A 20,914-nucleotide genomic window follows, 5' to 3' on the forward strand; every position below is an offset into this window, starting at 1 on the left:
TCTACAACTGTAAAGAATTAACATATGTTCCAGCTTTATTTTGTCTTATATATATATGCTATATATATATATATATATATATATATATATATATATATATATACACATATACACACAAACAGCCATGTTACCTGTAGTTGGGATGATTAAGAAAGAGTTTACACATTTTTTCATTTATGTTTTATTTGAAAAATCAGCATTACAAAGTAAAAAGGGAGTCGATGCATACAGTCACACAGTTTGTAGTAATAAATTGAGAAAAAGTTATTTCTAATAAAACATTGTGGGAAATATTTTCAATGTAAGACAAATCAGTCTAAAATCTAAAATCCTTAGTTAGAATGATGATAGCAAGGAAGGATTATATACACTTATTCATGAACTTTATAAAGGTTTTTACAGTTATGTAATATGAATTATTATTAGATGGATGTGAATAGAAATGTTGCACATTTTAAACTTTTGCACATTTTAAACTTTTAGCACAAATTAAGGTAACACTTATATGATTACATGTGGATTTCAGAGCAGATTGGAAATCCCAGCAACAAATGGTGAATTAAGCATACCTGAGAGAGAGAGAGAGAGAGAGAGAGAGAGAGAGAGAGAGAGAGAGAGAGAGAGAGAGAGAGAGTCATTTTAACAAGATAACAGACCTTCAGTGCATTACATATAAAATTGTTCAGAACATAACTACTTGAAAGGGTTAGAGTCTTTAAGGCAGAATCTCAACTCCTCAGGCATTTGATTGGACTCTTTAACCTTTAAAACCCATCAGATGTCAGTGTCTGAATTGTAAAGAGGCAATAAGTCGTCTCACATTTAAATGCCACAAGTGACTTTTACCACAAAAAAGACAAAGAAATTTAATATAGATAATGATTATTATCAATAACTCATTTCTAATTCTTTACATTTGTACTCTTTAATGTTTTTGTAGAATTAATTATAAAATTTACAAGTACAGGAAAGGGGGGTCTTTCAGTGGCACTGGAGTCAATGTGATTTTTTATTTACTTTTTGCTTGTCTTTAAATACTTTAATGTTAAAACATTATACATTGATAGGTAAAATCTGTTAGGACAAATTTTGATGCTGGCTTGAGAAAACCAGTCTGAAAGTTTGTAACTGTTTCATAAACATGAATACATTTTGAAGGAAAGAAAGACAGACAGAAAATTAAACAGCTATTGGTAAATGAAAGTTAGTGTGGTACAAGCAAGAAGTCAGATGGAGTGAGAGAAAGACACGGGTAAATAGATGGAGAGGGTGTTATAGATCCATTTTTAGATGGATACAACTTTACTGTCATTACATAGTACAACAAAATAAATGGCGACGAAATAAATGGCATTTAGCATCTACCAGAAGTGCAAATAAATGTGAAATAAAATGTGCAATGGAACAAGTGCAGATAAATATGTCAGTATATGTACAACAATAATAAAAACAATCATGGCAGGTTGTACGTGTATAAGTGTATGTGCAAAATAGGAATATGTACCAGTTGTCCAATATGTGTATATTGTGCAAATCTGTGCCTTGTATGTACTGTACAAGAGTACCTAAGAAATATGCAGTGTATGTACAGATAATATTCATAAACGGATGTAAACTAGGGTAAGCAATGAATTTATAGTTATATACAATTATAATTGGTAGAAAAAGCTGTAAATGTACAGGGTGGAGACAGGAAATACAACGTGATTACAGTGAAGTATTAGTATTAGTGAGACATCAGGGTCCTAACGGTTAAGTGTAGAGTTCAGTAAGTTTATGGTTGTGGGGAAAAAACTGGCTCTGAACCTGCTGGTTCTGATCTGGATGTTCCTGTATATCTTCCTGGATGGAAGAAGGTTGAATAGAAATCCTGAAATATAGAAATGTAGAAAGCCTAAAAGAGTGAGAGAATGATGAAATATGAAAGGAGAAAGAGTGTGTGCACATTACTGGTAGATTGATAGACAGATAGATAGAGAATGTTTGGCATTTATGAATAGAAAGGCTCTGTTACAGCTTCACTGAGGGAGAGAAGAGGGGCTTTGTGTGTAAGATTTGACAGCTGGAGTTTGAATCATGAACATTCCCGAATCAGGCTCTGAACATTCCGTCAGTGTAAGTGAATGAGATTTTTTGGGATGTTTGAACATGCAGTACAGGAAAACTGTTCAATCAGCTTGATAAGACATAAGAAGCTGGAGGACTGTTCTGACTTTGAATGTAGAACAGTTTAAGGGCTCTAGCTCTTCAATGGCAATCAATGGAAATTTTTGCCACTTCGTGCTCTCATAACAGGAAAACTATCAGAAAAGTCACTAAATTAGCTTGAAGCATGAAGCTTAAAAACTCCTGGAGAAGAAGCGTTTAGAATTCTTTGGTCTAATAATAATATTAATAATAATAATAATGCATATAAAATCATATAAGTAATATGTTCAGTTCTGGAGAATTTTCAGTTTTAAGAACTAAAGTAGTAATAACAAATTATTATTGTAAAAAATTATGTAAATTATTATAGTTTTATTATATTAGTGTATGTATTGATCATTGTAAATGATTATAGTAAATTATAATATCATGTAAATATTTTAGTTTTTGTTATTTTTTTAATAACTACCACTGCAGCTTCATGTGACTTTACTTTACCCAGCCTACTCCACGGATGATGCTTTTCCAGCCACTGTGGCACTGACTACTCTGCCAATCCTCACTTAATGCTCTTTACTGCTGTGGGCTCTTTACATCTGCAGCCACCCTGGCATCCTAAACAGGCACACACATACACACGTATGTAATGAACAGAACTGTTTGCCGTTGCATACTTCTGAGAAATAGATTTATAACTTTGATAAGTATGTAATCCATGGGTAATACTTTAGTAACTAATTTTCATAATGAAATAATGACACTGTTGTTTATCAGAAAATAAAACTGTGTGGGGCTTCTCAAGGCAAAAATCACAAGATGCCACCACTAGATAGCAGTAAAGGTAAGTGTTAGTCAGCATTCCTACACATCATTAGGACATTTCAGGTTGAACTTTTAAAAAGTAGATTTTCTGTTTGTTTAGTAACAGTGTTAAGTTAGTTTAGTGTTATGAGTTTCATGTGTAGTAAATACACACTTTCTAAACTACCCTGAAAACCCAGAAAACATTCTCTTGTAGGACTAACATAAAAAAAATTAATTTAGAATTTAAAAGATATAATATATGATTAATGCCACCTTTTGATCAGTTTTTCACAAAAGCCAGAAAATGTGTTTTTATTATTATTATTATTGTTGTTGTTGTTGTTGTTACTATTAATAATATTATTAAAAGCAAGTATTAATAAAAATAAAAATAACAATAATAAACAAACAAACAAACAAACAAATAAATAAATAGATAAATAAATAAATTTCTCTCAAGTTCTATGAAAAATTTGGCAAACCTACTCTACTGACTTAGATCTTAGAAAACAACCATAAATGGAATTTTATTTCAATTAATACCCAATATATCTAATATTTAATTTATATAATTATTAGAAGGAGAAAACAATATGCTTGGGGATCCTATAATAAAACAATAAAATAATAATATTAATAATAACTAAACTAAACTAAAAGTACTAAAAGAAAATTTTAAAACTTAAAAGTATTGAAAGATTAAAAAGCATGTTTTGTGGTATCTGTTTTATGTAGGAATAGAAAATTAGTCATTCTGAACCAACCAGAGCCCGTGCTTGTGATATGAAGAGTTAGTGTGATGCCTACCGAAAGAAGGGGTTTTTAAGGTCCAATGTGTTGCCAGATTTAAAGCCAGATTCATCAATTACAGCTGTGATATGAATGTCATAGCTCTGCCTGTCAAATAAGAAAGATGGAAAATTGTGAGTTTCAAAAGGATCAAAGAAAAACATCACAGGTGGTTAGTAAAACCATTGTATCTCTAAGGTAAGGTAAGGTAAGCTACTTTATGGTCCTTGTATATAGTGAAATAAAAAATTAATTTTGTGGCAACTCTTAGAGAGCAACAATTCAAACATAACACTTAAATTAAAAAAGGTTAAAGAGACGGTAAACAGCATTATAAAATATACAAAAGTTTGCTAATGAATGTATTTCCTTGATTATTAAAATGTATATTAATATTGATATGTACAGTATATTGCACATTTAGCATATAATACCTCTTATTGGCAATTAATAGAACCTGTCCAGATAGCGTCTGGCCTGTTTTGGCAAACAGAGGTGTCTGTAGGAGACATCGGACCTGGTACCAGTGAGACAGTGGCTCATGCGGCGCAGTGGACAGCCACACTGTTGTCCTTTGGAGTACAGCATAATGACCAGTTCATTAGATTTGACTCTGACTGTATACCTGAGAGCATAATCAGTTCACATCAATTCTCACCTTGAGCCGACAAACGCCACATCAAACCAGAACGCAAGTCCATGAATCAGTCCTGACTGCATGAGTTTGAAAACAAAGGGAATTTCCATCCTGACGAACCAAAGAGCCACCAATTACTATTTTATTTGTAAGTACACTTTAGAAATGATTATATAATTCTATACCTGTGCAAGTCCTCTTCTTTTGCTTCCATGAAGTTAATGCTGTGTTTTACAGACCTTGCCATCAGAATATGAGTATCAAATGTATCCTGGAAAAGACAGAACCATTCATTAAAATCATTTTGATGAACAAACATTTTAAAGACAAATATTTAAGTGGAACGTGGATAGTAAATGTGGATACAAACCACAATTGGTTGTCTGAAGAACTCATCCATGGCTGCAGGATGGAGGCCACTCAGGTTTACACCATAGAAAGAGCTCTGGAGCCTGCAAAGACATTTATTTCAGTGTTTATCAGCATAATGAATACATAATGTCCATATCAAAGTAACCTTGGAGAAAAAGAGAAAAGTGCAAAGAGAAACTGCAGTCACAAGGTCTAAGCTTATCAAAACTGACAGACAGACTGCTAGTTGCAAAACATCACAACATTATGTTATTAAAATAACCAGCAATTAAAGCCAGTATCTCTGTAGCTTAAATTCAAAAGCTGTACATTGTGAAGCTGGAAATCGACAGAAAAGAACGAGAGATGAAAGACGTACAAATTGGTTAAGAAACATAAAAACCCAGAGCTTCAAGCAATGGAAAAAATAATAATATGATCTGATGACTTGTCTTTCATCCCGTGTTTCACATCCAGACATGGTCAATTTTATACAAAGCTAAAGACTCAGTGAAGCAAAGGAAACCTCTGATGAGAAACAGACTTAAGTCATAATTATTAAACATGTCAGACTTCTTTATAAATCCGATTCACAGAGGTTGAACAATCGTCTTAATCATTTAGAGTCTCTTTTTCAGGATTGCTGATAAAATACTCCTCAGTGTTTTAGAGAAAAAAATGGACATGAAGATAGAGAAAGAACCATCATGTGTGGTTAGTAGGTATGGGAATAAAAAAATGTATATAGTATATTCCAGCTTATGAACCTGAACTACTGTGAGCTTTCCTGCTAACCCTTTAACGTTATCTAATATTCATACTTTCTTCATTCATAGAGATATCATGAGACAGAGATATAAAGCATGTACCGTATATTAGACCTATTTTAAGAAATAGGATCATTTTTTTCTCATTTTAAGCTTGAGATATTCTCGTTCTATTGGAAAATACGTATTGTCTTGAAATAAACAAAAATTATTTACTTTTTTAAGTTTGAAAAATTTTGTATAAAATTTCTATTAAAAAAAAAAAGCACAATCTTTTTCTACATGTTTTGGTTTATATATGATAGATTTAGTTTAAGCTTTATTAATATCAATTTTACTTGCAAGTTTCCACAAAGTTGAGACAGTGGCTTGCTTGGGCAGATTCACCTAATATCTGATTACAGGTAAAATCAGGGTCAACACCTTCTCAGCAATTTGCTTGGTTAACTCCATAATTGGAGCAGAGAGAAATAGAGATGCTGGACACCCTGTCTCTTTGCAATGAGTCAGGATTGGAGTGCGCTGAAGCATACAGCAGCAGGAAGAAGGCTTGTTACAGGTCACAGTACCATATGAGCAAAACCTTAGCTGTGGGTGGTGGGCCGACTGCCGTTTCTCTGTGACGGCCAACTCCAGGCCCTTGGGAGGCATCAAATAAACTATGGTGGAGACTATAAACATTCAGAGGGAAGCATGGAGACATGGTAAGAAGAACTGTGAGGGTCGAGGAGGGGTCAGGTATGGTCTGTTAAAACACTGGTATTTCTCCTCAACCCATCATCCATGGACGAGAGGAACGTATGAGTATTAGTAAGAATATGATCCCAACCAGGTCACCTAAAAGATTTCCAAGAGCAGGCTTTTGTATTAATGAACTAAAGAATCATTACTAGCAACTAGGAAAGTATTTTCTGTTTACAGATACACAAAAATGGTGTATACCACATTAAACCATTTTATAAAACTTCATATAAATGTATGTTAACATGAATTGTAGGCCAGTATGGCTTGTATAAAAATATTTGCACTTTCCCAGCTCAGGTTATCCTCTGAAGACTATAAAGACTACAAATGGTGTGATGTTGCGATAAGTTACCAGAAGTTGGAGCGTGTGTGGTGCTCCAAGTAAAGCTGCTCATCTGTAAATGGGGCCAGGTGGATGTCACTGAAGGTGGGGAACATCATACCTTACCATAAAAAAGAAATATTCGGTTCAACCAGTGACGGTGATATACATTTCTGTAAATCTGCTAATTCATACAATTATCCAATTAGCCAGTCATGCAGCAGCAGACATTTTAAAGAACAGATCATGTTTTTTTTTCTATTAGCAACTGCAACCGTACAGTTTCCGTGAGCCTGCACTCACTGTACACTCAGATGCCTCTTCCTGCATGACAGGAGTGTTGTGTGAACTTATGCTGCTTTAGTGTTGTGCATTCTGGGATGCTTTTCTGCTCACATTGGTTGTAAAGAGTGGTTATATTAGTTACTGTAGCCTTCCTGTCATCTCAAACCAGTCTGGCTATTCTCCTCTAACCTCTCTCAACAGCAGTTTCATCCTTCAGAACTGATGCTCACAGGATGCTTTATTTTCACACCTAGACTGAAATACCCTAAACAGCCAGTCTGTCACCAGAAAAGATGCCACAGTGAAAACAGAGACATGGTAGACCAGGTCCACCAACTACCCCTACTAAGTGTTAGTGCAAGGCTCTTATACCTTAGTGCTCAGCTGTATAAAATGAGATTAAATGTAAGTTGCTCTGGATAAGGGCATCTGCAATACACTATAATATTGGGGATGTGATATCTTAGTGGTAAATGTGTTGGAGTTTGAATCCCAGGTCCACCAAGCTGCAACCATTAGGCCCCTGTGCAAAGCCCTCAACTGCTCAGTTGTCTAAAATTATATAAAAATGTAAGTCATTCTGGATAAAAGCGTCTGTCATATGTGTAAATGTAAAATCGCATTCTTCCTGATAAAGCTCTTAACCTGTATCTGCATTATGCATATCACATGAATGGCTGATCGGATTTAATTTAATGCATGTTTAAAGTGGGAAGTGAGTGTACAAATGTATTGTGAAATAAACAGGAATTATCGTTATTAATTGATGAGTTTGGCTGAAACCCATTCAATAAAGGTTACTCATTCCGTTGTCGGTTATCCTACACCTCCACAAACCTTTAGGCTTCAACCATTTTTTGGAGTGTAAATAACTCTCCAGCATCCTCTCATTGAGAAGCATATAGCCGATGGGTTCTGAGATTATGACGTCCACTTTCTCAATGCAGGACACCTCCTCAATCTTTCCAGCAAGCACCGTGATCCTGTCTGCCATTCCATTACTCCTCACTAGTACCTGAGAGATATACAGTAGACATGTCTCAGTTAGTTGTCATCTACATTATTAGCTGGCATAAGTTTCTGTTTAATCAACTAATTTTTTACATTTTTCCTCCAACAAAATACACACACAAAATCACAGACCATTTAGGGTGCATGCAGCAACACGGGCAAAAATGTAAACCATGCTGATAATAATCACCCAGGAAGCCAAGATAGCATGACGTGCCTTTATTGCAATTTCTAAACAAAGATGAAAATTAAACCTAGAAGCTGTACTTGGCAGGTTTTCTAGTAGTGCACTGGAAATGGTACGAAACACATCTGGTTGTATTTTAAAACCGTTACCGATGAAAATTAAGCAAAAATTGAGTGTAAACTATGCCTGACTGTCAAGCAAGCATCCTCCCATGCATGAAAGTATGCTTCCTTTCATTTTGTCCTCGTAGCCCTTTTCATCACACACCAAATGCCAGATCTGTCCATAAGCCATTAAGTACTCAGAATGCCATGCTTTCAGATCAGCCTTATAAGCCCTGTACTCGTGAGCCTTGTTAGATATTTCCTCAGATCTATCACCTTGACCTCAAATGGAACTGTGTGACAAGTTATTTTCACAGTACTGAGTGAGTTATAGTGTGTGATCATGACCCAGTTTGCCAAGAACACTCATCAGAGAGAATGAAATCAGTGAGACAAATCCAGTGAAGTGATAAGTACTTCCGCGTGTTTGGCTACAGAACTGGCCTCCACTGCATACACTTTCCTAGCTCCAGCCTGGATGGCAAAAAAGGACAAAATCCCTGTTCCACAGCCAACATCAAGCACCACCTGTATAAAGAAAGACAATGATGAAAAATGATGAACCTAAACAAATTATAAAAAGTCACAATGATCAGAAATTCTTTACTAACCTTATCTCTGAAGTCAATGTCGTTCACTAAAATGGCTTTTTGGTACGTGGCTGTTCTCAGGAAATCCTGAAGCATGTTTTGCTGCTGTGAAAGACAGCCATAAAACTGCAAAAGGTAAATAGAGATTGAATTCTTTTATGTTTTTTTATTTTTTATTATATTGTCTATTTTATATTTGTGTTACAAAGTAAAGACTTTAAAGCCAAAAAAATTTATTTTCACAATTTTCCCCTTTTGCCTGTTAATATAATCGATTTATTAAAGTATGATATGTCATTATTTAATACTTTTAAAAGCATAAAAATCATTGACAAATTGTTGTGATAAGTCACCTTCTGGGTGGTAATAGAAACATAAAGCTTCACATCACTTATGCCACCTTGATGTTGATTATTTTTCTACAACTTTCCCATTGAATTTTAGTCCATACTTGTGATGCTAGCTAATGTTTGAGATATTCGGGTCATACGGTATTTGTCATTGGTTAGCAATACTTAACTTTTGTCCACGTTCTTGCTCTGCTAAGTTACTGTTAATACCCGAAATCTGTGTTTAGATTTTTTTCTCAAATTGATTCTTTTTTTTTTTTTTTACTGTTTCTTTCATACTTTGAGAAATATTTGTGTCTTTGTTTGTTTGTGTCTTTGTACATTTACTTGAACAAAAAAATAAGGTTAAATTTTAAAAAGTTAGCTCCTTAGGTTTTGCACTGAAGCCCTGAGACTAATTGCTGAAAAATAAATAAGTTCATAGAAACGCCAGGATAAAATCATCACTCTTTACATAGGCTTCAATCCTTGCTTGGCGTTTCAAACAGACTTCAGATGTGTTTCCTGATGTTATATAACTTTGTTAAACTTTAGAATAATGGACAAAAGGGTGCTGTTAAGCTACCAAACAGTTAAAGCGGCCATCTTGAAAACAGCTGTAATGGCCATCTTTGGTATTGCTCCATGTGGTAATTTGATTTACAAACAATAAGCTAGAAATGATATATATGTACAGGGAGTGCAGAATTATTAGGCAAATGAGTATTTTGACCACATTATCCTCTTTATGCATGTTGTCTTACTCCAAGCTGTATAGGCTCGAAAGCCTACAACCAATTAAGCATATTAGGTGATGTGCATCTCTGTAATGAGAAGGGGTGTGGTCTAATGACATCTACACCCTATATCAGGTGTGCATAATTATTAGGCAACTTCCTTTCCTTTGGCAAAATGGGTCAAAAGAAGGACTTGACAGGCTCCGAAAAGTCAAAAATAGTGAGATATCTTGCAGAGGGATGCAGCACTCTTAAAATTGCCAAGCTTCTGAAGCGTGATCATCGAACAATCAAGCGTTTCATTCAAAATAGTCAACAGGGTCGCAAGAAGCGTGTGGAAAAACCAAGGCGCAAAATAACTGCCCATGAACTGAGAAAAGTCAAGCGTGCAGCTGCCAAGATGCCACTTGCCACCAGTTTTGCCATATTTCAGAGCTGCAACATCACTGGAGTGCCCAAAAGCACAAGGTGTGCAATACTCAGAGACATGGCCAAGGTAAGAAAGGCTGAAAAACGACCACCACTGAACAAGACACACAAGCTGAAACGTCAAGACTGGGCCAAGAAATATCTGAAGACTGATTTTTCTAAGGTTTTATGGACTGATGAAATGAGAGTGAGTCTTGATGGGCCAGATGGATGGGCTCGTGGCTGGATCGGTAAAGGGCAGAGAGCTCCAGTCCGACTGAGACGCCAGCAAGGTGGAGGTGGAGTACTGGTTTGGGCTGGTATCATCAAAGATGAGCTTGTGGGGCCTTTTCGGGTTGAGGATGGGGTCAAGCTCAACTCCCAGTCCTACTGCCAGTTTCTGGAAGACACCTTCTTCAAGCAGTGGTACAGGAAGAAGTCTGCATCCTTCAAGAAAAACATGATTTTCATGCAGGACAATGCTCCATCACACGCGTCCAAGTACTCCACAGCGTGGCTGGCAAGAAAGGGTCTAAAAGAAGAAAAACTAATGACATGGCCTCCTTGTTCACCTGATCTGAACCCCATAGAGAACCTGTGGTCCATCATCAAATGTGAGATTTACAAGGAGGGAAAACAGTACACCTCTCTGAAGAGTGTCTGGGAGGCTGTGGTTGCTGCTGCACGCAATGTTGACGGTGAACAGATCAAAACACTGACAGAATCCATGGATGGCAGGCTTTTGAGTGTCCTTGCAAAGAAAGGTGGCTATATTGGTCACTGATTTGTTTTTGTTTTGTTTTTGAATGTCAGAAATGTATATTAGTGAATGTTGAGATGTAATATTGGTTTCACTGGTGAAAATAAATAATTGAAATGGGTATATATTTGTTTTTTGTTAAGTTGCCTAATAATTATGCACAGTAATAGTCACCTGCACACACAGATATCCTCCTAAAATAGCTAAAACTACAAACAAACTAAAAACTACTTCCAAAAATATTCAGCTTTGCTATTAATGAGTTTTTTGGGTTCATTGAGAACATGGTTGTTGTTCAATAATAAAATTAATCCTCAAAAATACAACTTCCCTAATAATTCTGCACTCCCTGTATATATGTACATAACTATGATCAGATCATTTCTATATCATTAGCATATAATTATTGTTGCTATAATTTCTTAACACGAATCGATCTTGTTTTTAGATAAGAGTAAACAAAAACTCAAAAAATTCAAAAAACGTTATTTAATAGCTAAATTTAGCCGAGTAGCTCTGGTCTAAAACTCATTTCCTGGTTGACCAGCTACATTTAAGGAAAATGGAAAATAATTTTTTTCTCAAAACAATATTCTTTAAAAAGTATTTGAACCCTTGCTTGTTGTGTAGTGATTTTACACACTGTTGGATATTACCTGGAAGTACTGGAGGGCTGATGAGCTCTCTGTCCTCTGATCGAACGCTGACAGCTCTCTGCCGCTGTCGATCCATGCCCTTATCATTCTGTGGAAAGTCTGAAATTCTGTCGGATAAATGATGTTTGAATAAGATGAGGATATCACATTTCTACAGCATGATGAGTAATGTATTCGGAATACACGCCAAACACCAGGATGGTGTACGATTTCTCAGGCATGTTAAAGCACAGTTCAGCCCTCAGGTTCAAAGTGAAACGACTGAGTATGAAGAGTGTTGAGATGTAGAACTTTAAACAGGAACTTTTTGAGCTGAAATAGACATCATTGCTCTAGTGATTATGAAGAGATGCATAAGGCTTATTTTTAAAGCCAGTTAAGTCAAACACAAATGCCCAATATTTCCAACTCATTTTATGTGCACCAGCAAGGTACGAAATGAAAGATTCCTGTTTTGATCTTGCACTTCAAGATATAAAACAATTTATTAAAACGTTCACCTGTCTGCGTTTTGAACCGTAGTAGGATGCTCACACAACCCTCTGTTACAAGGAAGCCCTGAGTTCCCACTCGACAACTCTCCGTCTCTCTCGTGATGGAGAACTTAATGACACAGGCTCCATCTCCTGAAAGAAATCATAGAGAAAATCCAACATCAAATCAACAGACATTTGTAACATCTAAGCCAGGACTTTTCAGGCTAGTGGAGCCTAAATCAGTGATCAGTTACGACTACCTAATATCTAAATTATTAGTATAGTGAAGCATAACTCATGCTGACTGGAGTCTATCAAAGATGAATTTAACTATTAGAAATTTTAGGTAATAATGAGATTTGCCTCCGCCTTGTGTGTGTGGAATATGAATGTTCTCCCCGTGCCTCGGGGGTTTCCTCCAGGTACTCCGGTTTCCTCCCCGGTCCAAAGACATGCATGGTAGGTTGATTGGCATCTCTGGAAAATTGTCCGTAGTGTGTGATTGTGTGAGTGAATGAGAGTGTGTGTGCCCTGCGATGGGTTGGCACTCCGTCCATGGTGTATCCTGCCTTGATGCCCGATGATGCCTGAGATAGGCACAGGCTCCCCGTGACCTGAGGTAGTTCTGATAAGCGGTAGAAAATGAGTGAATGAATGAATGAGATTTGCTCCTGCAGTATCCTGGTCAAATGGATCTGGAGCCTATTTTGGAAACACTGGGCAAAAGAAAGGACTTCACCCTGAGCAATCATTCACTCCTAAGGGCAATTTAGCTTAGCCAATCCAGCTCCATGCATGTTTTTTGTAGATGCGAGTAGAAACTGGAAGAAATCCATATAGACACATCAAACTCTACACAGAGAGCAGTCCAAGCTCAGGATCAAACCGAGGACCTGGGAACTGTAAATAATTATGAAATGTACATAATAATGAACTCGGTATGGTAGTATATGAATTTGGACATAGTATATGTCATCTCAGTAACAGCATCCAACACTCTCACCGCTTTTATGGGTTTGATTCTGTAGCAGGAAAGCAACCCAGGCACTGACAGGTTAACTCTCAGTGCCAGTCCCAAGCCAGGATAAAATGGGAGGGTTGTGTCAGGAAGGGCTTCCAGGGTAAAACCTGTACCAAAATCAAATACTGTATGTGGATCAGATGATCGGCTGTGGCGACCTCAAACAGGGAGCAGCTGGCAGCAAGGACAGCGACAACAACATATGTCTCTGGACACCAGTCTCTTGTGGACAAGTGGCATGTTGGAAAAATGAGGTGTGTTAAAGCAGGCAGCAAAAAGTCTGTTCTTGTCTTACTACATACAGGACCACAGTCTCCATTGAATTATTTCTCAGCTGAAGATGTAGACAAGTCTCCTAAATTGACAGTGTGGACACGTTTAAGTCCTCCAACCTCCTATATATAGTTTTCTGAGATTGGATATAGGACAAGTCTTGGACAAGTCCATGAAAGTTCACTGGAATAGAAAAAAAATTAAACCCTTCAAGGTGATCCTACAGCGCTGAAGATGTTCCTCAAACAAGTTTTAAAGCCACAACATCAGTGCTGAAGTTACAGAGCTGGGCTTTAGCTGGGTAAGAGTGTAGGAGAGACAGCTGTGACCACCTGATGCGTAATCATTTATACACTAATCCTTGGTATGGGATTTGGTATGTGCTGTACATGGCCACACTATCTGATCCTGTGCGCCAAGAGCAGATCAGTGTACCGTAGCAAAGGAAAACAGTCTAGCAGTGCACGCGAGACTGGAGCTCGGTGAGCAGAACCAGCATGCGGCCTCTGAGCTTCCACATCAGCGCCGTAAATCCTCACTAGCTGTCAGCATCACACAGCAGCTGGACCACACACACACACACACACACACAGATCTAATTAATGTTACACCTTAATCTACCCTTTTGGGTAAGCTGCAGATTTTGTAAAACCAAATGTCCTCACAAAGTAAAAATTGTTAGAAAGTCCTATAAAGACATGCCCACACACATACAGTACACACATACATACATACACACACACACACACACACACATGGGGCCAGCTGAGTAAAGAGAGCAGTGAGTGAAGCAGGCACATCTCTTCATGTCCATGTATGTAGTATATTATCCCTCTGTGCTATTACTGTAAAATAGATAAGATGCACTTTATGTAGAATTGTGTTAATGTACTCTGCTAATGTAGCTCTGCATTTTATGTAGCACAAGGAGTCTGAATGATAGATATTCAGTCGAAAAAGACAATAAAAGCTTCACTCTTGACATGACTTGTATTTGCAATTACAAACGACAGAAGACAAACGATTGCCTTGTCAGTAGGTTAGTGACAAGGATCAAAGCTAAATATTTTCTACTTAGTTGTGTATGTTTTGCATGGAACTGTGAAGGTCTCTGAGTTAATGTGATTAAAACATAAATTAAAAATCCAGGCTTCTGCCTATACTTTGTGTATATATTAACATTTTAAAGTGCACTAAAGGTTTCAAAGGTGTGATGAGGACAAGTACAATTCTTACCTTCTTTTCAAAGTAAAGAAAAGCTCCCTATTAAAAGAGCTGAGATGTATAATAAATCAGTCTGTTTTTGAAAATAGACTATAACAAAATGATTCTATAAATCTTACACCCAAGGTTCCAGTCATTCAAAGCTCCACAAGCCTGTGCAACCGTGCAGAAACTAGATGTTCATTATATATTTGTCATACATTTGTATGAACAATTCAATTAGATTTTATTTGTATAGCACTTGGGGATATGAGGAAGAAACCTTGAGAGGAACCAGACTCATAAGAAAACCATCCTCATCTGGGTGACATTCGTTTCCCTTGGCATAAAAATTGTGAAGAATGGTATCGTCAATCTTTTGTAACCTTTCTTAAGGCAAACCCATCTTTATTAAAGCAGTGCATTCTGGTTGCGTTCAGAAAGTATAATTTAATTATGTGCTCCTCATTCTTACCTGATCAAGCAACAGTTTTTCACATACATTCACATTACATTATGAATTACTTATTTATCTCTTTAGATACTGGACCTTTTGTAAGAGCAAAGAACTTATTGTTACCAACATGGACGTTGTAGGTTAGTTACTTTAGTTACATTGTAGAGTATCTCCTTTTCTCTTCACATCGTCACATTGCATGTTTTTTTTAGAGCTATAATGCTCAAATGCTCAATAAAACCATATAATTGTTCGAATTGCTCTCTGTTATTAGCGCAATGTAACTGTAGACTTCAATAATAAGTTAGTTTATAGTAAACACGTGTTAGTTAATTTTTCAGTAAAGAGAAAGTGGGTCGCTTGTTGGCTGTGGTTATATTCTAGAGACGTGGAAGATGAAGTATTCCTTGTAACTGAAAATGTTGCTTTGTTGCTTTCTCGCATACAAATGAGAACGAAACAATATAATCAAAGATCAAGAAATTGCAATAAACTAAGTGAAGTTTATGGTTTATGGGTTTATGGTCATTTTAAGCATCAGGCCTCAGATTCATATAAACAGGGGAAGAATGGAGAAGTGTATGCTATAGATTGCTGAATACAACTAATGTAAACATATATGTAAATGTTTTTAAAAGTCATAACAAATATATTGTAAAAATATTTTGTTTAATACTTCTTTTTCTTCTTCATATACTTTGTATTATTATTTTGTAGTTCATTCATTCTTTCATTCATCTTCTACCGCTTATCCGAACTACCTCGGGTCACGGGGAGCCTGTGCCTATCTCAGGCGTCATCGGGCATCAAGGCAGGATACACCCTGGACGGAGTGCCAACCCATCACAGGGCACACACACTCTCATTCACTCACGCACTCACACACTACGGACAATTTTCCAGAGATGCCAATCAACCGACCATGCATGTATTAGTCACTAATTACACCCATGTAGAATTTTGTCTAAAAAATAATTAGCCAGAAGTGGAATTAAAATTCCTAAAGTTTTACATTTTGAATTACTGATATACTATAAGCATTATTATTATTATTATTATTATTATTATTATTATTATTCACGGCATTCCACCATTTCTGCATATCAGCAAAGTCTGGATGCATCTTTACCGTCTTCTGCTGTAAGAGTGATGTCCTCTGTCTTTCTGTTGACCTTCAGTGTGAGATCCTGATCCTGTCTCTGGTTGGACTCAGCGTCATCCTCAATGTCCTTCAGAAAACACAGAGTGACACAGAAGCAGCTCTGCTCCAGGCTGCTGCCCATCTTTTAAAAGCTAAATACACATGTGTTCAGACACCTACATGATTTTGTGTTTAAGAGACTGAATTGCTGCCGTGTTGCCCGAGACAAGCTGAAATGAAATGGATGCCTTGAAGTTCATTGGAAGTTCAGCGTCAGGAGAGAAGGCGGAGAGGGTGAGGTCTGTCCAAGAGCAATGGGTGTGACTAGAAACTCCCTAAGACTCTGGATGAAGCCAAAGTATATACTATAGAGTATCTTTAGGAATCTCAATATTATAAGTACATACACTGTATATTATCCAATGGGTTCTGTTGTATATACAATGTACATATCTGTTACATATATTTATGACTAATATTTCATTTCTGTTCTGTTTCATATTGTTATGTTCTTAGCAGCTATTGCACATATGCACTGCTCTTAGACACTATTTATTTATTTATATATACAGCATAGTTACAAACATATTGCATATATTGCACTAAGATCGCACCTATCTGCACTTTATTCATAATAGTCATACTGTTCTGTCAACGGTCTTAATAATTGAACTATATTTATATATTGTGTATATATTTTTCCTGTACCTACCTGTATAGGTAAGTTCTAATTGTTAACAAAAGTATAAGTTATAAATATAAATATATGACCATGACTTTGTACCTAGCACCAGTTATTCATATCAGAAAGAAAAATATACCAGTTCTCAAAGTCTATTCAACTTATTTATACGGAAATTACATTAAAATTAATCATTAAACCATAATCATACCAATGAAAGCCTGAAACAATACTTCACCACATTGCAGGTTGTCCTTCAATTAAAATATATGCAAGTAACTTTTCATTTTATTTTGTGCAATAACACAAACTTTACCAGTAGATGTCGCCAGAGTGCTGTTTTACAAACCCTAGACATAACTTTGTTAGATTTGTGAGTAGGAACAATGTTCATGTTTGTGTTGACTTTACTCATGATTTAAAGGCAGCAGGTGAACTTTTGTTTCAAAGATTAACCATTGTGTAATGTCTAACATTTCTTAGATACTGCTTATCTAAACATTTTCTCATGATCAGAATTTTTTATTATTATTGTGTGCTATTGCAAATAACACTTCAACCCTGGTTTTCTGCCAATACTAAAACAACAAAAAGGCAACAAGGAACATTTTGTGAAAATATTATACAGGTCGTTCCAAAAGTCTCCATACGAAATGAGACAAAATTAAGTCTCTTTCACTCTTGAGAATCTTGTGTTAACATGCCTGGTGTTATGTTTGTAATGGCATGACCATCACAAGCTTGCAACAGCTCCTGGGTTGATTTCCTAGCCATGAAAATGATTTCATACATTCTTCCTTTGTCAAAAGCATTCTTAAAGGTTATCTGTAAAAAAAAAAAAAAAAAAGCATACATAATAAAGTATAACCTATACAAGCATTATACCAACAATGTTTTATACCTTTGTGCAATATGTTTAATTTCTGTTATAAATGAGGACTTGGTCTTATATGGAAATAAACGGATGAATAAATCAAATGCTGTAACTGCACACAGATAAACTCCTGTCTGTCTGATAAGGAGAAAATGCTGATGAAGGTGATATACTCTTGTGTGCGTGTGTGCAAACGTGTGTGATAACGTGTATATGTAATGCATGTGCTGTACGTGAGGTTTGGGTGATCTTCATCAAGGACATCCAGTCTTGTAGGGCAATAAACAAAGGGAAACTTTTGGGGCAGTTTAGTAGCAGTGTCCTGTCTGCTATTTCCTCATTTGCTCCTAAAAAGTGCTATACACATACTGTATGTATATACATAATTCAGTGGATAATTCAGTGAGATACATTGGACATAATTTTGTAGATTTTTCCTCTGTGTTAGAGGAGATATTTATTATTTTCTGCTTTCGTTTCTCAGTTATCTTCTCTATCACTATATTCAGTAAAATAGTCAATATTTATAAGCTTAAATTTAAATCCTAGGTGTTGCACAGCTGTCTAGTTGTCTAATCTAATCTATACTTGTCTGAACAATAGAAAAAAAATAAATACAACCCTGTTTTTAGGATTGTTTTTTTTTTTTTGGGTAAGGACAAATCTGTACAAAATAACACACCATGCATTAAGGATGTCATGTTTATTTATTCATCCACTTGTCTTCACATTTTTTTCTTTAGTATCTGCTTGTTGTACTATCCCTAAACATGTTCTGACATATATTTATTTCCTCTGAAACTTGATTTAATTCAGACAGACAGACCGTGCAGTTGTTCCGCATATCTAGTAAATACTTGCTCCGTGTAGCAGTTGTCTAGGTTCCTGTTGTGCTAATCGAATTAGACACATCAGTGGCACAGTTAGTTTCCCATTGTGTGTTCAGCTGCTCTTTGACACAGCAGATTGGTAAATAGATTTGCTTGACTTGAGGAAACACAGCATGTTAATAAGAAAGTATAGCAAGGGAAAATAAATAAAACCAAATAAAATTATAGAGACAAGGTGATATAAGTCCTAAGTCTGTCTGTCTGTCTGCCTGTCTGTCTGTCTGGGCTGTCCAAAGCCTACCACTAGGTAAACTGGCTATTTTATTAAATTACACTGGTTTCCCATCCAGGGATGAGATGAGATCTTACTGAGTTGTCACACTTACACTGACTTTACCTTCTGTTTTTTTTAAAGATATAGTTTTACCCAGCTATAAAATATTATATCTTTAATATAATATTGGTTGTTTTTTGCTTCAGATGCGTCATACAGAATCAGTCTAACTGATACGACATAGTTGATCTGAGTCACGGCACCAAGTTATGAGACAAATATGTCTGGATTCCAGAAAGAAATGTATAAAATGTCAGCAAAAACTCAGTATAACTTGGTAGCTGGAACAAAACTAAAACCAGACAGCATAATGAGCAGTGATACTGGTCTTGTTTTAATGACAAATTGGTCATACAGTTGTACAGCTTCCATCCTCTTATGTGCCCACTTAGACATTGATATGACATATAATACTGCTTTGAAATTGTTTCATTAACCTGATACAAGCTCCTGATTGATACTAGAACAGGAAAACTAGTAATTTGTTTAGTTTGTGAATAATTTGGTCAAACAGATTTGAAGTGATTATAAGCAATACTGGTGAAGGCAGTGTATTGCAGTGTAATGCCTGGAGCCATGGTCTGCCTTGGCTCCTGGCATTGATGTGGATGTTACTTTGACACACACTGTACCTCCTATCTAAACATTGACGTAGACCAAAAACACCTCTACATTGTAAATAATCCATCATGTCTGTGGCCTCTCCAAGAACGACAAAGAATTCATGGTGTTGACAAATTCTCAACATCTCAATCAGATTAAGCATTTGTAGGATGTGCTGGGACAAACAAAAAAGTCCATGGATGACCATCTTACAACTTACAGGATCTGCTGCTAACCTCTTGGTGCCAGATACCACAGCACACCTTCAGAGGCATTGTGGAGTCCATGCCTCAGAGCTGTTTTGGTGGTACAAGGCAAACCTACACACTATTACACCGGTAGTGAATATGGCTGATTGGTGAATATTTACATTATATGTTAATATGTGCGTTTTTAACATCTATGAAAGTCTTTTTTTGTGATTGTGTGTGCTGAAACTGATCCATGTGCCTTGACTTGACTCTTGACTTGAGTCAATCATGACAATAGATTTTAAATCAGTGAATCTTTTACGCATGAGTGAGATTCACTTCTCACAGTTAGGAGTTGAACAAATTCAATGTGTATGTGAGCCATGTTCAGTTCACTCATTTTCTGTACATGTAATGGCAACACTTAACATTAAAAATTACATTAAAAAACAACACAAAGTAAGAAATACAATTAGTTATATTCACATTACTTACCTTGGTTTGTTGTCTACCTCAGATGGCAGCAGGGTCAGGCTCCACATTTAGGCAAACCATTCAAATGAACGAATCATTTAAGAAGTCTGAATGAATCATTTTCATGAATGGATTCATATTATTAGAGTCGTTGTAAAGACTCAAAACTCGAATAGAGGCCCAGGATTGCACCAGTTTGAACAGTAAAACTAATATCAACACTCACAGCTTGTATCAGCAGGTGACAAGTATAAAACGAACATTTGTGTTAATGGGAAAGTGAGATGATTGAATGTCTTTTGTGGATATGATTGAGCAACTCAGAGTGACAGACAGTTTATTCTATATCCAGAACAATCCAAAACAACAATTGTCCCAAAACGTTCTTGAAACTTTCTTAAGTAATGTTTGTACATAAATATCACATAATCATGTATTCGTTCAAGTATCGTCATTATTTATAACATTGTTAAATATGTGCAAATACTCTCCAGTCCTATGCCCATACATACAGGGTTTAATACACAAATCAATCTGCTCTCTAACGCTGCACCCTATAATTCACCACATGATCTCCCTGTAGTCAAAGTAACCAACATAAAATAGTTATGTTTCCACTGTATAGCACCAGAATAAGATTACATGTCCTAATAAAGTCTTCTTTATCAATACAAGTCAGAGTTATCTCACTTAAGTTAAAGTTAAGTGACTTAAGTTAACTTAGGT

General features: G+C 36.1%; 2 protein-coding genes across 6 annotated transcripts in view; both read right to left on the reverse strand.

The window, feature by feature from the left end:
• Window positions 1–218: 218 nt before the first annotated feature.
• Window positions 219–16,461, reverse strand: carm1l (coactivator-associated arginine methyltransferase 1, like). Of its 5 annotated transcripts, none has more exons than XM_060896464.1 (14): window positions 16,189–16,461; window positions 12,130–12,255; window positions 11,630–11,736; window positions 8,761–8,841; window positions 8,567–8,677; window positions 7,685–7,862; window positions 6,593–6,683; window positions 4,749–4,830; window positions 4,564–4,649; window positions 4,400–4,489; window positions 4,176–4,313; window positions 3,760–3,849; window positions 2,647–2,763; window positions 219–569 (listed from the first exon to the last, which is right to left on the reverse strand). In XM_060896464.1, the coding sequence occupies exons 1-13, from the start codon at window positions 16,340–16,342 to the stop codon at window positions 2,739–2,741; spliced, it is 1,359 nt and encodes a 452-aa protein (XP_060752447.1). In that variant the 5' UTR covers window positions 16,343–16,461; the 3' UTR covers window positions 219–569; window positions 2,647–2,738. The 5 variants fall into 5 exon arrangements, with proteins under 5 accessions (XP_060752447.1, XP_060752446.1, XP_060752444.1 ...); XM_060896463.1 differs by having other exon boundaries at window positions 8,761–8,844; window positions 16,189–16,460; XM_060896461.1 differs by having other exon boundaries at window positions 221–569; window positions 8,761–8,865; window positions 16,189–16,460.
• A 4,047-nt stretch (window positions 16,462–20,508) lies between these two features.
• LOC132863617 (caspase-3-like) overlaps window positions 20,509–20,914 on the reverse strand; it is a 2,584-nt gene continuing 2,178 nt past the window's right edge. Inside the window, exon 4 of the mRNA XM_060896526.1 lies at window positions 20,509–20,914. This exon is cut by the window's right edge and continues 293 nt beyond it. The gene's annotated coding sequence lies outside the window, so the exon portion shown is untranslated.

The sequence above is a fragment of the Tachysurus vachellii genome, chromosome 20 (assembly GCF_030014155.1).
Source record: "Tachysurus vachellii isolate PV-2020 chromosome 20, HZAU_Pvac_v1, whole genome shotgun sequence".
Classification (NCBI taxonomy): domain Eukaryota; kingdom Metazoa; phylum Chordata; class Actinopteri; order Siluriformes; family Bagridae; genus Tachysurus; species Tachysurus vachellii.

What these genes read in the sequence shown, in the direction of transcription:
- carm1l (XM_060896461.1), bottom strand. Translation starts at nt 16,342, where the DNA reads ATGGGCAGCAGCCTGGAGCAGAGCTGCTTCTGTGTCACTCTGTGTTTT. An exon ending in CTGTAGCCAAACACGCGGAA is followed by an intron (nt 7,863 to 8,566) that starts GTACTTATCACT and finishes TATATCTCTCAG; the next exon opens with GTACTAGTGAGGAGTAATGG. An exon ending in AAAGAAGAGGACTTGCACAG is followed by an intron (nt 4,490 to 4,563) that starts GTATAGAATTAT and finishes TTGGTTCGTCAG; the next exon opens with GATGGAAATTCCCTTTGTTT.